Source organism: Anabrus simplex, chromosome 2 (assembly GCF_040414725.1).
Source record: "Anabrus simplex isolate iqAnaSimp1 chromosome 2, ASM4041472v1, whole genome shotgun sequence".
Taxonomy (NCBI): domain Eukaryota; kingdom Metazoa; phylum Arthropoda; class Insecta; order Orthoptera; family Tettigoniidae; genus Anabrus; species Anabrus simplex.
In genome coordinates, this window is record NC_090266.1 from 335,135,674 (window position 1) to 335,149,299 (window position 13,626).

Genomic DNA, 13,626 nt, shown 5'->3' on the forward strand with positions numbered 1-13,626 from the left:
TAAAATCTTGAACTGAGAATCACAATAAGATAAGGTAAATTTAAGGGCTCCACCTTTTCAATACAATACACTTATATTGTGCAATGTACCACAACATGTTTAATCATCATCATCATCATCATCATCATCATCATCATCATCATCATCATCATCATCATCATCATCAATGTCCCACTCCAGTCGCCTGGGTGTGGTTAACAACCCTCCTCCACTCCTTTCTGTCCTCCACTTTTCCTGCTCCATTACTTATGCCACATCCAATCCAGCTTCTCTAATGTCCTTCCAAATCTGATCCATCCAACTTCTTAGTCTTCCAACTGGTCTCTTTCCCTTAACATCTCTTTTCAATTCCCTTCTTGCTACCCGTTGCTTTCCCAATCTTTTTACGTCTGAACCATCTCAGTCTTGCTTTCTGTATCTTCTGTACTAATGGTTCTATATTTAGGTCTTCTCTGATTTTAATATTTCGAATTCTATCTCTTCTTATCTTTTTAACTGATTTTCTTGAAAATTTCATTTCTATTGCCTGGATCTTACTACCTTGTCTCTTATTAGTTAGCAGCATTTCTAGTCCATATGTTACAACTGGTATGAAAAAAAAAAAAAAAAAAAAAAAACCCCCGACAACCTGTTTTCCAGTCATTGACCGGGTCAGTGATGTAATGAATGAAGCAGATATAGGCTATTATTACGATGGGGTCGCCACTCCCAAAGTGATTTATTAATGAATGATAGATGCTATGAAATGAGAATGGAGAGTGTTGCTGGAATGAAAGATGACAGGGAAAACTGGAGTACCCGGAGAAAAACCTGTCCCACCTCCACATTGTCCAGCACAAATCTCACATGGAGTAACCGGGATTTGAACCACGGTATCCAGCGGTCAGAGGCCGACGAGCTGCCGCCTGAACCACGGAGGCTGGAAATACTGTTTATATAATGTTAATTTTGTTCTCCTGGCTACGTTGTCATCCCATAAAACCTCTCTGACTTTATGATAAAATGTTGTACCTTTACTTAGTCTGTTTAATATGGTACTGGTTTTGACACTATGTTTGTGTCATCATCAGCCGATCATTAAAAAGAGCAAAAGAACAAAATATACAAGACAATATTCACACACATGACACACAAATAACAACTGTAACACTTAAAAGTAAGATAGTCCTTAACGGAAAATCTGCATTACTTTCATTTTTAATAAAGACGTCTATGGAATCACAAACATTTTTAAGAAACACAATACTAAGGCTTCCTTTCGAACTAACAACAGGAACATGGAATTGATACACAACTCCACCTCAGTAAATAGAACTAATGTTTTTTCAAGATCAGGTGTTTACAGATTCAAATGCAATAATTGCAATTCTTGTATAGGACAGACTGGACGTAGCTTCAAAATCAGGTACTTAGAACAGGTCAACGCAATAAAGTATAATAGATTCTCGGCGGTGGGACAACACATGCATGATTTAACACATTGTTTCACTAACATAAATCAAGATATAGAAATCCTAGACACATTAAACAAAGGCCCCCTCCTTGACATAAGAGAAAACTGTTTTATACACCTTGATCAATATTTTAACTCTAATCTAAACTTAAAAGAAATATCAGAGAAGCCCAACATCCTTTTAGACTTTCTCATTAGGGTTTTCAAAAATACCAAGTTTTCAGGTCAGGGCTTGATCTTACACGCAGCACACAACACCTTTTCATGTTATTTACCCCCACTGCATCATTCCCCTGCTCTGCCTTAAACACCTTCCCCTTACCCCTACTTCCTCTGTCCTTCTCCCCCTTCCCTCCAACTCCACTTTCACCCCTACCTCTACTCCGTTCTCGCTTCCACATACGACTCATAGCTCAGTTCCTCTCCTCATATCAGGCTCCACGGCATGCTGAGCAGGGCGAGTTTCATATTATTAGTTTTCTTTTGTTTCCAATTGTTTTCAATCAGTCTTTCTTCTTCCTGTTAGTCTCCTTACCTCTTTATGTCTTTTGCATACCTAATTAGGCCTTGTTTTTCTTCAGGTTGTTTACGCTCCGCATTGAACCTAGGCTTATACAGGGGAAAAAAAAAAAATTTAATGTGTACATTCAAGATTTTAAACACATACCCAATTAAGACTCAGCATTAAAGCTTGGCTTTCCTCCTAACATCAAGATTAATCAAGACCATCATCATGTCTTAAATACATTATAACAAGAAGAATCATGTATTTTAAACTTAAATGCAGATTTTCCATCAAGGACTATCTTACTTTTAAGTGTTACACTTGTTATTTGTGTGTCATGTGTGTGAATATTGTCTTGTATATTTTGTTCTTTTGCTCTTTTTAATGATCGGCCGATGATGACAAAAACAGTGTCGAAACTGGTACCATATTAAACATGCTGTGATACATTGCACAATAAAATTATATTGTATTGAAAAGGTGGAACCCTTAAATTTACCTTATTATAATTATGAGCCACACTTTTTCATCAACTATTGGCATCACCAGTGTTTGCGGATTCTGTTTCTCGCACACTGCCTGCTACTGTACATGATATTGTGGCATTCCATAAAGCGCTGAATACAAACGAATTAGGATTTCACTTAAACTTAGCAACTATGAAACACACTGTAGACACACAGAAACAAGTGAAAGTGAGAAAAGTTACCCGTGCACATTCCAGAAGACGGGTTCTGTCGTGACGCCAAGAAAATTCAAGAAATTATATTTTTAAAAAATCTAAAGGCAGTTTTGAATTAACAGTCTTCCATTTTCCGTTTAAATATGACATGGGAGCAGTTTTGTTCCATCTGTGGTTACACAAAGCATAACTGTACACCCAACATCGAAAACTACATGAAACAGGAGCGCACTGCCACCTTGACGCAAATAAAACCCGCACCTCAATTTCGTGCCTCAAATTTCTTTTAAAAAGTATGCGGAGATTATTCGCGTAAATACGGTATGAGAAAATGTCCTTTCATCTCTTTTCAATAAAGCATGTCCATAAAACGCATGTCCAGAAGTTGGTCCTTCAGTCATTCCCAATACTGATTCATCTCTCCATGAATGAAGCATATGTCCAAAAATTGGCCCTCTATTCATTTCCAATACTGACTGAAATTAGTTACTAATACAGCCAACACACCAACACAGGTCATAAGACAACTGGGGCTGTTGATCACTATATCCCAAGTCCCTCACATGGAGCAACAAATCACCACCAACAACTATAACTATTTATGAACTGAACTATGGCAGGTATGCAAAAAGAATTGCAAGAGACCTTAGTTTTGATTATACCCTTTAACTTAAGTGCTATGACAGACAATTTGAAACCATTCAAAATGGCTAGAATGTAATACCGACAGTTGATGAAATAAAGGCAACAAGAAAAGTACCCTATGGGGACTATTTTTATGAAAGAATATCTGATTGTCCAACTCCCCGCCCCAATACAGCCGTGTTATACCACTACGAAAAATTCCTTTTATGAAAAGGATTTCCCATTTAACAGAAAACATTCACATGCATAGCAGGAGCACATACAAGGAAAATAATTTTGCTTTTTACACTATAAGAGGCTGTTTTCAAAACATGCAATATAGAAACCAGTGACCGTGCTAAAAAGATTAATTGTTCTACCACCGAGTAGATATGAGCATATATTTATCTAACATTGAGTGATAAGGAGAATTTTGCAAATTTCAACACTAATTTAGAAGAAGAGTTAATTTACTAATAATATCACTGAATATTTATCAAGAATATTTCTATACGAGCTCTTACCACTTATGGAGAATGTTGAATCCTGTAAATTCCTTTGACCTTTACTTGAAGGGCAGCAGAGAGTTGGTTCTTGTTCTGCAGGAGTTGATACAGGCTCTTGTGCAGGTGGCTTACTTTCAACGTCATTACCATTCTGGACAACCTTCTCAGCAACAGGCTCCTCTGTCTTAATACTTGCAACACGGGTGATTTGATGTCCTTTCTTGGTCTGAAAAATGAGTTTTATTTCACAATACACTACAGCCATATTTTACCTTTTCAACCTAATCACTATGCCATAATACTGCATGGGACTGAAAATTCGAATATACTAAATCAGGACTGTCTGACCAGGTTCTCTCCTTCAAGACAGTGCTGAAATATACGCTCATCTCAGCTATAGACAGTACCACAACTGATAAACACCACCACCACCACCACCAAACACAGGTTAGATCAGTGTGTTGTGGCACAGCGAGTTATGGCTGCTAGCTCTGTACTTGGGAGAAAGATGGATCTGAACTCTTGCCGGCCATCCTTGAAATGAATTTGTGTGGGTTCTCATTTCAACCCCAGGCAAATTCCAGGATGGTACCTTTCTCATGGCCATGGCCACTTCCTTCCCATTCCAAGCCCGTACAATTACATCTATATCCATAGACAACACCCTCACACAGTAGCGCACATAGCTCAACCCCATGGAGTGTACCATAAAAAGCACCTACAGAACTGGCGAGCTGAACATGTCCTTGAACAATCCCAGCACTAAAAAGACATACGCTAAGAAATATATACAATAACAACAACAAAAACAACAACATTAATAATCATATGACCTTGGCTACCATTTGAAGGCATTTTGATTCGATGCCATTTAGGCTGCCAGCATGTCCATTTTGAAATCTAAATGGCAGAGAAACAGATTACTGTTGGGCATCGTATTGCTGAGTTTTAAATAATTCTGTCAGGTAAACACCAAATGTGTCACTAGAGATCTTTTAACATGCCGACATTGTACAACATGGAGTGTCGAACAGACTTTTTTTTTCCCCCTTTTCAAAATCCAACTGCCTCTGCCTGGTTTCTGTAGTGTCCCATTTCAACTCCGGGCAAATTCCAGGATGGTAACTTTTTCAATGCAATGGGACATTCCTTCCCATTCCCAGCTCGTACAATTACATCTACATCTGTAACTGGCCGTGCAGCAACACACTGAGCTAACCTATTCAGTGGTGGTAGTCACGGTGGTTCAATGAGAAGAAGAAATGAAGAGCTAAAAAAAAAAATTTTTAAAACATGTTTTTGCTATGTGACGAAACAATTGACAAGAATGGCACCAAGGCTGGCGATACACAACAGAATAAGAATTCTGAACTATAATAAGGCTTAGCATGTAATCTTTTGAAACCATAAACTTAACGGACTATTCTGAACTGTCTGATGGTATTGTCAGCCCCACAGTCTAGGGGTACCAAGCCTGCCTCTTACAGGAAGGCCTAGGTTTGATTCTAGACCAGGTCAAAATTTTAAAATGGATATGAGTGTTGGTTCTAGGTACAATTAGACTACAGTAAGTGAGAACAACTGAGGAGCTATATGACTGAGGTAACGGAACTGGTCTAGATCGTCAGAAATAATAGCAATGGCCCTTCGAGGCTGTTGCACCATGTGGTGTTTTTTTTTTTTTTTTTTTTGGATAACTGACCCAGTTTATTAAAATTTCACACGGCAACAGTAAAGACATATCGCTCTCCAGTGAAGAACAGACAGAGTATTGCACAAGGTAGTATTTTGGGGCATATTCTCTTTACAATTTAGGCAAACAATCTCCCTCACAATATTAGAGACCACAGTTCTGTAGACAGACGATAAAATCACTAATGATTCTGAACCTGTATCTACAGAAATTACAGCAAATGCAGCTCTGTCTGTATTAGAAACAAGGTTCAGTAAAAACAAGTGAACAGTGAGCTTACAAAAGACTCAACTGATCAAATTCAAGGGTTGTAACTACCATGATAAAAGTACTAAAAATTTTAACATGCAACTAACTAAAACTGCAATTGAAAAGCAATGACCACAAAATGTTTAGTGTCTATGCAGACTGAAAACTATGATGGGTTTGTCATCATCATCATCGTCATTTTCCAACTCTAGTTTCCTGGGTGTGGTGTACAAGCGTTCACCATCTCTTCCTGTCTGCATACATCTTCTGTTCCAGAACATCTTCCCATCTGAGACCTCTACACTTTTTATTACATTGTAATAAGAACCTCCATGCCGGCTACTTACTGTTTACTTCATTCTTGAGATTTTCCTTTCGAGTAGTTTGATTCATAGTTCTAAAGAATTTTATTTCTGTTGCCTGAATTCTGCTGTAGTCATTGTTTAGTAGAGTACATGTCTCTAAACCATATGTGAGAATCAGTTTGTTCCTTCCCTGCTGATGGTCATTTTTATGGTCTTTGTTTTGCTCATCTTCATCTCAAATTTATTGAACATATTGTTCTACTCAGTCAGTCTTTTCTGTTCTGAAGCTTCTGGTTCTCCTCATAACAGCACATCACATCAGCAAATACTAGGGCATTTGGTTTACAGTCCATTTTTTTGATAGACTATGATCTTGTCCATTACAAGTGTGGTGATAGGCCTGCATTGATAGACAGATTGTTGTACCTTCTGTGGCTTTTGCATTCATGCAGGTAATAGACATGGCATTTCGTATAGCACTTTAAGATCCCTTCCACCTATCACAGAAGTAAATCAATCAATCAATCAATCAATCAATCAATCAATCAATCAATCAATCAATCAATCAATCAATCAATCAATCAATCAATCAATCAATCAATAAATAAATAAATAAATAAATAAATAAATAAATAAATAAATAAATGACTCACTCACTCACTCTTGTAAGTTTTGTTAAAAAAAAAAAAAAAAGAAGTTCCAGGGAATTTATGGTATTTCACTGGCAAAATAATTAACTACATAGTTGGTGATTATTGCTGCTCCCAGTATTCAAATATTGCATTGTTCACATACAGCTGGAAAAAGGAAAAATCAGCCAATACCTGTATTCCTATATTTGTAGTTCTGAGTAGTTCCAAGCTGCTGGTGTACTTCAGCATTTAAGTGTATATTTAATTTCTGTTAGCTTGTAGGGGGGAAAAGGATTAATAAGTATTTAGTTTTAACCATATTTCTGTTGCTACAGTTAACCTGTTTCAATTAGGATCCATCGTGCAGTTTAGAAATGGAGTGTAGTTATTTTATTAGAAGATATACTGCTTTTTTATTGTTTTGTAATCCTTGTATAGTAGGAGGAAAATTATGTCTAGAAATTCACTTCTAATTGTTTCACTTCTAATTGTTTCAGTTAAGCTACTGTAATTAGAATAAGCTTAAGTGCAGTTTAGTACTGTAAACTAGATATTTCAATAGACAGTATCTTGTTTTATTGTTGTATAATAATCCTGGTTTAGTCCTTTTGACATTTCAACATTTAATGGCAGTTTTCATTTCTGTGTATCTAAAGAATTGGTTAAAACAATTACCTCTTCTCTAATTAGAACTTGATCATAAACAAATGGTGGAAATACTGGTGTCGGGACAAATTTTCCATATCCCTGAACTGCTTTTAAATCATTTTCATCAACACAAACACGTCCATTCACAATGACATACTCTGGAACGCCGTGGCACACCATACCCTGCAATCATTAAGATATCACACACAGTGTTAATAAAGTTATAACACAAAAGTAATCATTTTACACAAATAATCTAAAGGGCATAGATCATGAGAACAATAAAGAAAAATGGGAAAATAACAAGCACAAATTCAAATAAATAAATAAATAAATAAATAAATAAATAAATAAATAAATAAATAAATAAATAAATAAATAAATAAATAAATAAATAAATAAATAAATAAATAAATAAATAAATAAAACAGAAAACAATCTTGATTATATACAGCCATAGACCACTGCTACTGAATTAGGAAGGGAAAGACATAGAGAACAAAATTACTAACATTGAAAGGACTTCCACAGCTGCAGATATTGAAGTAACAAATTGTTCTGTATTACAGGAGATGGTTGTTCTGGATCAATCTAAGAGGGAATGGAAGTTAATACTATAATGACTTCTCAGAGTACTGTGACAAATGGAAATAACCCAGGATATTGGATTTTACTGTTGTAACCTAGTCATTGTCCATCAAACAGAATCTGTGTATAATTCAAGAGTAAAGTTCAACAGGCATCATCAATTTAAGGAGTAATCGAAGCACTTGTAAATACAGCACTGAAAAAAACCCAAAATGAAAAAGCAGTGGTAATAATGTTCAAATGTAAACTGCTACATAACCCTCAGAATAACATCGTTGTAAATATACTTGTATCATTTCTGGAGCCTCTGATAAATGAAGTCATACCTTTTATACCACTTCTACAAAGACAATGCCTGATGAATAAAATGTTACCATACACTTCATGCAACAACTCCTCAAACAACCTCCAGCAGAAAATTTGTCCACTAATCTTCATTGAGAATGGTGATGCTAGCGATGGCTAAGTAAATTCAATTTTGATAGCACAGGTATATTCAGTATCTGCTGCCTCTCCCAGCATTGTATTAGCGAGTCACACTTGGAAAGTTATTTTGGTATTTTTATTTTATTTTGTCAATAATTTTGCTATAGCGTATTTGTAGTAAAACATATGCTATTTTTACATTGTACAAGAAACATGAGAGTTAAGCTTCTGTTGAAGATGTATGTTATACAGTAGAAGTCCGCTATAGCGAGAACTCCGTTATAAGGGCAGATTTTCAATGTCCCTTAAAAATCCGTATATTAAACTGCGTACTATCCTTCGGTTACTGTGAGAACACTAATGCATCCGTTATTACGAGCGATTAAGCGTGCGTAATTTTTTCCATGATCAATATTTATGCACTCCACAATATATTGAATGTGATGGATCATCTTTGGTATAGATTACTAGCGAATGTACCCGTGCTTCGCTACGGTATTCTACATTGTATTCGAATATCGAAGTAAATAGTGTGCATGCAGTCAATAAGATTGTTTTAAAATTGCATGTCTCTTAGCGTTATCCGAGGAAGAGCATGGGGAGGTCCCCGTACGTTGTTTCCAATGTAAAGTGTTTGTTATGGATTTGTGATATAACGGCAGGCTCACTTGCCTACTGCCATTCACAATTGAGTTGGGAAGTTTACATTATAATTGCAGGCCCCATTGCCTACTATGCGGACAGAATCGATTTGGGGAGTTTTCGTTAAAATGGCAGCCCCCCTTTCCTACTTCCAGACAGATTACAGTTTTTATTATAATGGCAGGCAATTATCCTACTATCACTCGAAATTGAGTTGTGCAGTTATCATTATAATGCCAGGCCCATTTTCCTACTTCCAGCCAGCTTACTACCAGTCACACCAAGTTGGTGAGTTTCCATCAAAATAGCAGGCCACTATGCCTAATGCCAGTCACATTTTAGATGAGGACATTTCTTTATAATGGCGGGCACCCTTGCCTACTGCCAAACACAATTGGGTAGGGGAGTTCGGATTTAGTGGCCTAAATGGCTGGTCCTATGATATGTCATCTATTCTTGGGTCAGATTGGGTTAGAAACGTGGAACAGGGTAACGTTCTTGTAAGACTATCTCACATTACATTAATTTTCGGATAATTATGTGACAGCTACATACATAGCATTTGGCTCATATATGGCTACTTGGTGGGCCAATTTTCGTGAAGGGTTTGATGATTCTGTATTTCATATAAGTAATCGAAGGTATGAATTATGCATGTGAAAATTCCAAATTGACTTAACATCCATTAATAGAGAAAAATCAAACGTAAAAGGGATACAGATACGGCAAAAAGTCATAAGACCAAGGTTGTAGATCATTCCAAATTGAACGGAGATTGTGCAATCTGTTATGTGATAGGAATTTCCAAAGGTCTGCACCATCATTAAAATTGCCTGCATATTTCGATATTCTTCGTGGATAAAAAGTGAAAAATTTAATGATCTTGGATGTTTTCCGTTCGTTACAGGCTAAAACGTATAATTTTGTCAAATTTCAATTATCTTCTTTTTCTTCTGGCAGATTATGCCGCAATCTGGATTTTGGGCGAGGCGGGTAAAAATTAGGACTTTCAGGAAACTAAACCAAAAATTATGCAGATGGTCATTATTACCCCTTAAACGGAAAGCTGTACGAAAATTTCGCCAAAATAGTCAGTGTAGAGGCACACAGTCGTTACGATATGATTTATGTAGATAAGGAATCTGCTCCATGTAAAACACCTTTTTGGCTATGTCCGCTGGACTTAACCTGCAAAACTGACCATTCATGATATCTCCCTTATTAATTCTCCTGACGAAAAAATGCACATGAAAAAAAGGTTTAGAGGTGGAATTCCATCACGTTTGGTCGATTTCCAGTCAGGTTGGTCTTGTTCTGTATATATTGTGGAAGAGTAAAATCAGCATTTCGGTTCCCTATAAACCGCCAGTCCATTCCGGAACATGAAATGTTATTTACGTTTAAAACCTACCTTTGGACAGGTGGATGCTAAATATGAATTTTGGTTCGAATGTCTTCAGTAGTTTTCAAGTTGTAAGGAATACGCTTTACACGCACCCGCTCGTGAGTTAAGTCCGATGGGACTTGTACAGAAAAACGGTCCGTTAATGATATCTCCCTTATTAATCCTCGTATCGAAATGATGCACATGAGAAAAAAGGTTTAGAAATTGATTTCTACCAAGGCAGGTAGATTTAAATTAACGTTGGTTGTGTATATTTTGTGGAAGTGCAAAATCACTGTTTCGGTTTCATATAAACCCCCAGTCAGTTCAGGGATTTAGAAACAATATTTGCCCTAAAACCTATCAAGGACAGGTGTATTCTAAATATGAGTATTGGTGGAAATACATCCAGTAGTTTGTAGCACTCGCGTACATACGGCGTAATTAAGGAAGAAAATAATACAGTTAAGAAAGTTGAAAGTAATAGAAAATGGATTATAATTGAGGACAGCCGGATAACGACAAATATGTAAATGCCAAGTTAATGTATTGGAAAATCAAATGCCCCTCAATAAATTATGCTAGTGTGAGTTATGGATATAATAAAGCGGTAACAGAGGAGAAATTTAGGTCCATTGATTCCTAGGTAAACAAATAATAAGAAGATGACTAATGGTGTTATTACTTAATCTATTGGAAGGCGGTTATAACATCCAACGATATTCTGCCAATATCCCGCAGATAGGCCGACTGACGCCTCTCTTGCCTTCTACCTAAGGAACAACCACGAATTTAAAAGCATGATGAGGAAAATGGCAATACGTTACTTCCCTGCTGACATGCAGTCAGAGACGTTGCCGTGGTAACCTGTAGGTTCGTTGTCGGTCTGTTGGTCACTCAATGCAGAGCATGGTACCAGCAGAAAATTGTAAATTTCTCCGTCATGTAAAGAGTAAGGTAAATTATGAACATAACGAAAGTTGTTTATAATGAAGAGACGTTTCACGTACGGTAAACGAAGTTTACAGAAAATCAATAGTATAAGAGAAAATGGAGGAAAACCATTCTGGTTTTCCTATAAACCCCCCGTCTATTCAAAGATTTTAAAATGATATGCATATTGAAACCTTCCCCGGGATGAGTATACTCTAAATATGAAGTTTAGTTGAGATCTATCGAGCCGTTTCGACGTGATGGTGGAAAAACCATTCTGGTTTTCCTATAAACCCCCGTCTATTCAATGATTTTAAAATGATATGCATATCGAAACCTTCCCCGGGATAAGTATACTCTAAATATGAAATTTGGTTGAGATCTATCCAGCAGTTTCGACGTGATGGTGGAAAAACCATTCTGGTTTTCCTATAAACCCCCCGTGTATTCAAAGATTTTAAAATGATATGCATATCGAAACCTTCCCCGGGAGGAGTATACTCTAAATATGAAGTTTGGTTGAGATCTATCCAGCCGTTTCGACGTGATGGTGGAAAAACCATTCTGGTTTTCCTATAAACCCCCCGTGTATTCAAAGATTTTAAAATGATATGCATATCGAAACCTTCCCCGGGATGAGTATACTCTAAATATGAAGTTTGGTTGAGATCTATCCAGCCGTTTCGACGTGATGGTGGAACAAACAGACAGACAAACAAACAGACACGAACAATTTTATTTATATAGATTCGCTATGTGCACTAGCGAGCTCTCTCGTCGACATTTGAACTCGAAGGTGATATGGGAGTTGATTAGCAATACTCGTCGACTGGTGTTCTATAAGCACAAATCGAAAGGAAAGAGAACTTGGTTTCGTAATAAATACGTAAATAACGTGGTCGATGGCAGTAGTTAACTCGTTAGAAATAAAGGCTGAAGTAAACAATCGGTTAATTTTAAAACGATGTACTGAAATTCAGCAAGAATGTGATACACCATGATACGGCGCAGAGCGGATGGCTGATTTTGGAGGTTAGTTTATTTAGTTAAACCTCATTAGCCATTTCTGCAGGGGACAAGGGAAGATAATGTGTTAAGCGAGAAAACGTACTATTGAATACACGAATAAAAACTCTTCAAACACGAATATATCAACACTTGATATATTTTTTCCGACATGCGTATTATGCGCGCATTTTATGTAATGTAGGTACGGATACAGTGAAAGATATAGGCTATCTACCATTTCTAAAGATGTGATGACCGAGCTCGATAGCTGCAATCACTTAAGTGCGGCCAGTATCCAGTAATCGGGAGATAGTGGGTTCGAACCCCACTGTCGGCAGCCCTGAAGATGGTTTTCCGTGGTTTCCCATTTTCACACCAGGCAAATGCTGGGGCCGTACCTTAATTAAGGCCACGGCCGCTTCCTTCCCATTCCTAGGCCTTTCCTATCCCACCATCGCCATAAGACATATCTGTGTCTGTGCGATGTAAAGCAAAAAAAAAAAAATGCGATGATAGTATTAACAGGCATGAAAAAGACTAGAGAACAAATATGAAAACCTTTTCCACTGGGGCTTATTAATAAAAACAGTGTATTAAAAGGTGTGTAGAATACCTGACATCAGATATGAAGACATTTGCAGTGGGGTCCCGTAAAAGTATCAGCGCATTATTGCAGACCACAATCTTCGACCATGAATTATCTGGAGGTTAAACTCTGCCATGTGCGAGAGAAAGGACTTCAACCAAGACCGACTGCAATACTCAGACCGTAACATTAAAAGAAACATGGCAGCTGAAGTAACCGGATTCCTGATATTGGCTAACAGGAAAATATCACGTACATATTATACCAACGGCGGTAATTTAACATGATTAATGAAACATCACACTCCGAAAACCTTAGAAGTAGTCAGTGGGACGTAAAGCAAATAACATTATTGTAACATCATAAGGAAAATCACTGTTGCACATATGAAAATGCTTCGCCAACAACTACCCATCACATATAATAAACTAGAATAACATATTATACTAGAACAGACAGCCTTACAGTAAAAGAGAACAAAAAACTGATTATTTAGAAATTTCACTTAGTCAAATAACAGTCCGCCTGGTGGCCATGATCATTAAGGTGTTTAAATCTAAATGGTCTGACACCGTGATTAGCCGGTTCGAGTCCCGTTGGTCGAAAGAGATTTCACCATCAGAATGTTGGTTGACAGAGTAGGAGAGGTCGCTGTATACAATTTCTAATCACTAGATTGGGTGCCCAAAGCCTGGATTCAATTCCAAACCTCTCCGCAGTGTTCACATGGAGTGAGGGAATATGACATTGTTGATGGTGATT

The 13,626-nt window shown here is 37.1% G+C and overlaps 1 protein-coding gene across 5 annotated transcripts in view; it reads right to left on the reverse strand.

Annotated features, from left to right (window-relative positions):
- Window positions 1-13,626, reverse strand: part of CRMP (Collapsin Response Mediator Protein) — a 486,710-nt gene that overhangs the window by 51,973 nt on the left and 421,111 nt on the right. For all 5 annotated transcript variants that reach the window (XM_067140710.2, XM_067140711.2, XM_067140709.2 and 2 more), the window contains 2 exons: window positions 7,325-7,480; window positions 3,789-3,996 (listed from right to left, as the gene is read on the reverse strand). In XM_067140710.2, the coding sequence (XP_066996811.1) occupies window positions 3,789-3,996; window positions 7,325-7,480 (364 nt within the window). The remainder of the gene's footprint in view (window positions 1-3,788; window positions 3,997-7,324; window positions 7,481-13,626) is intronic.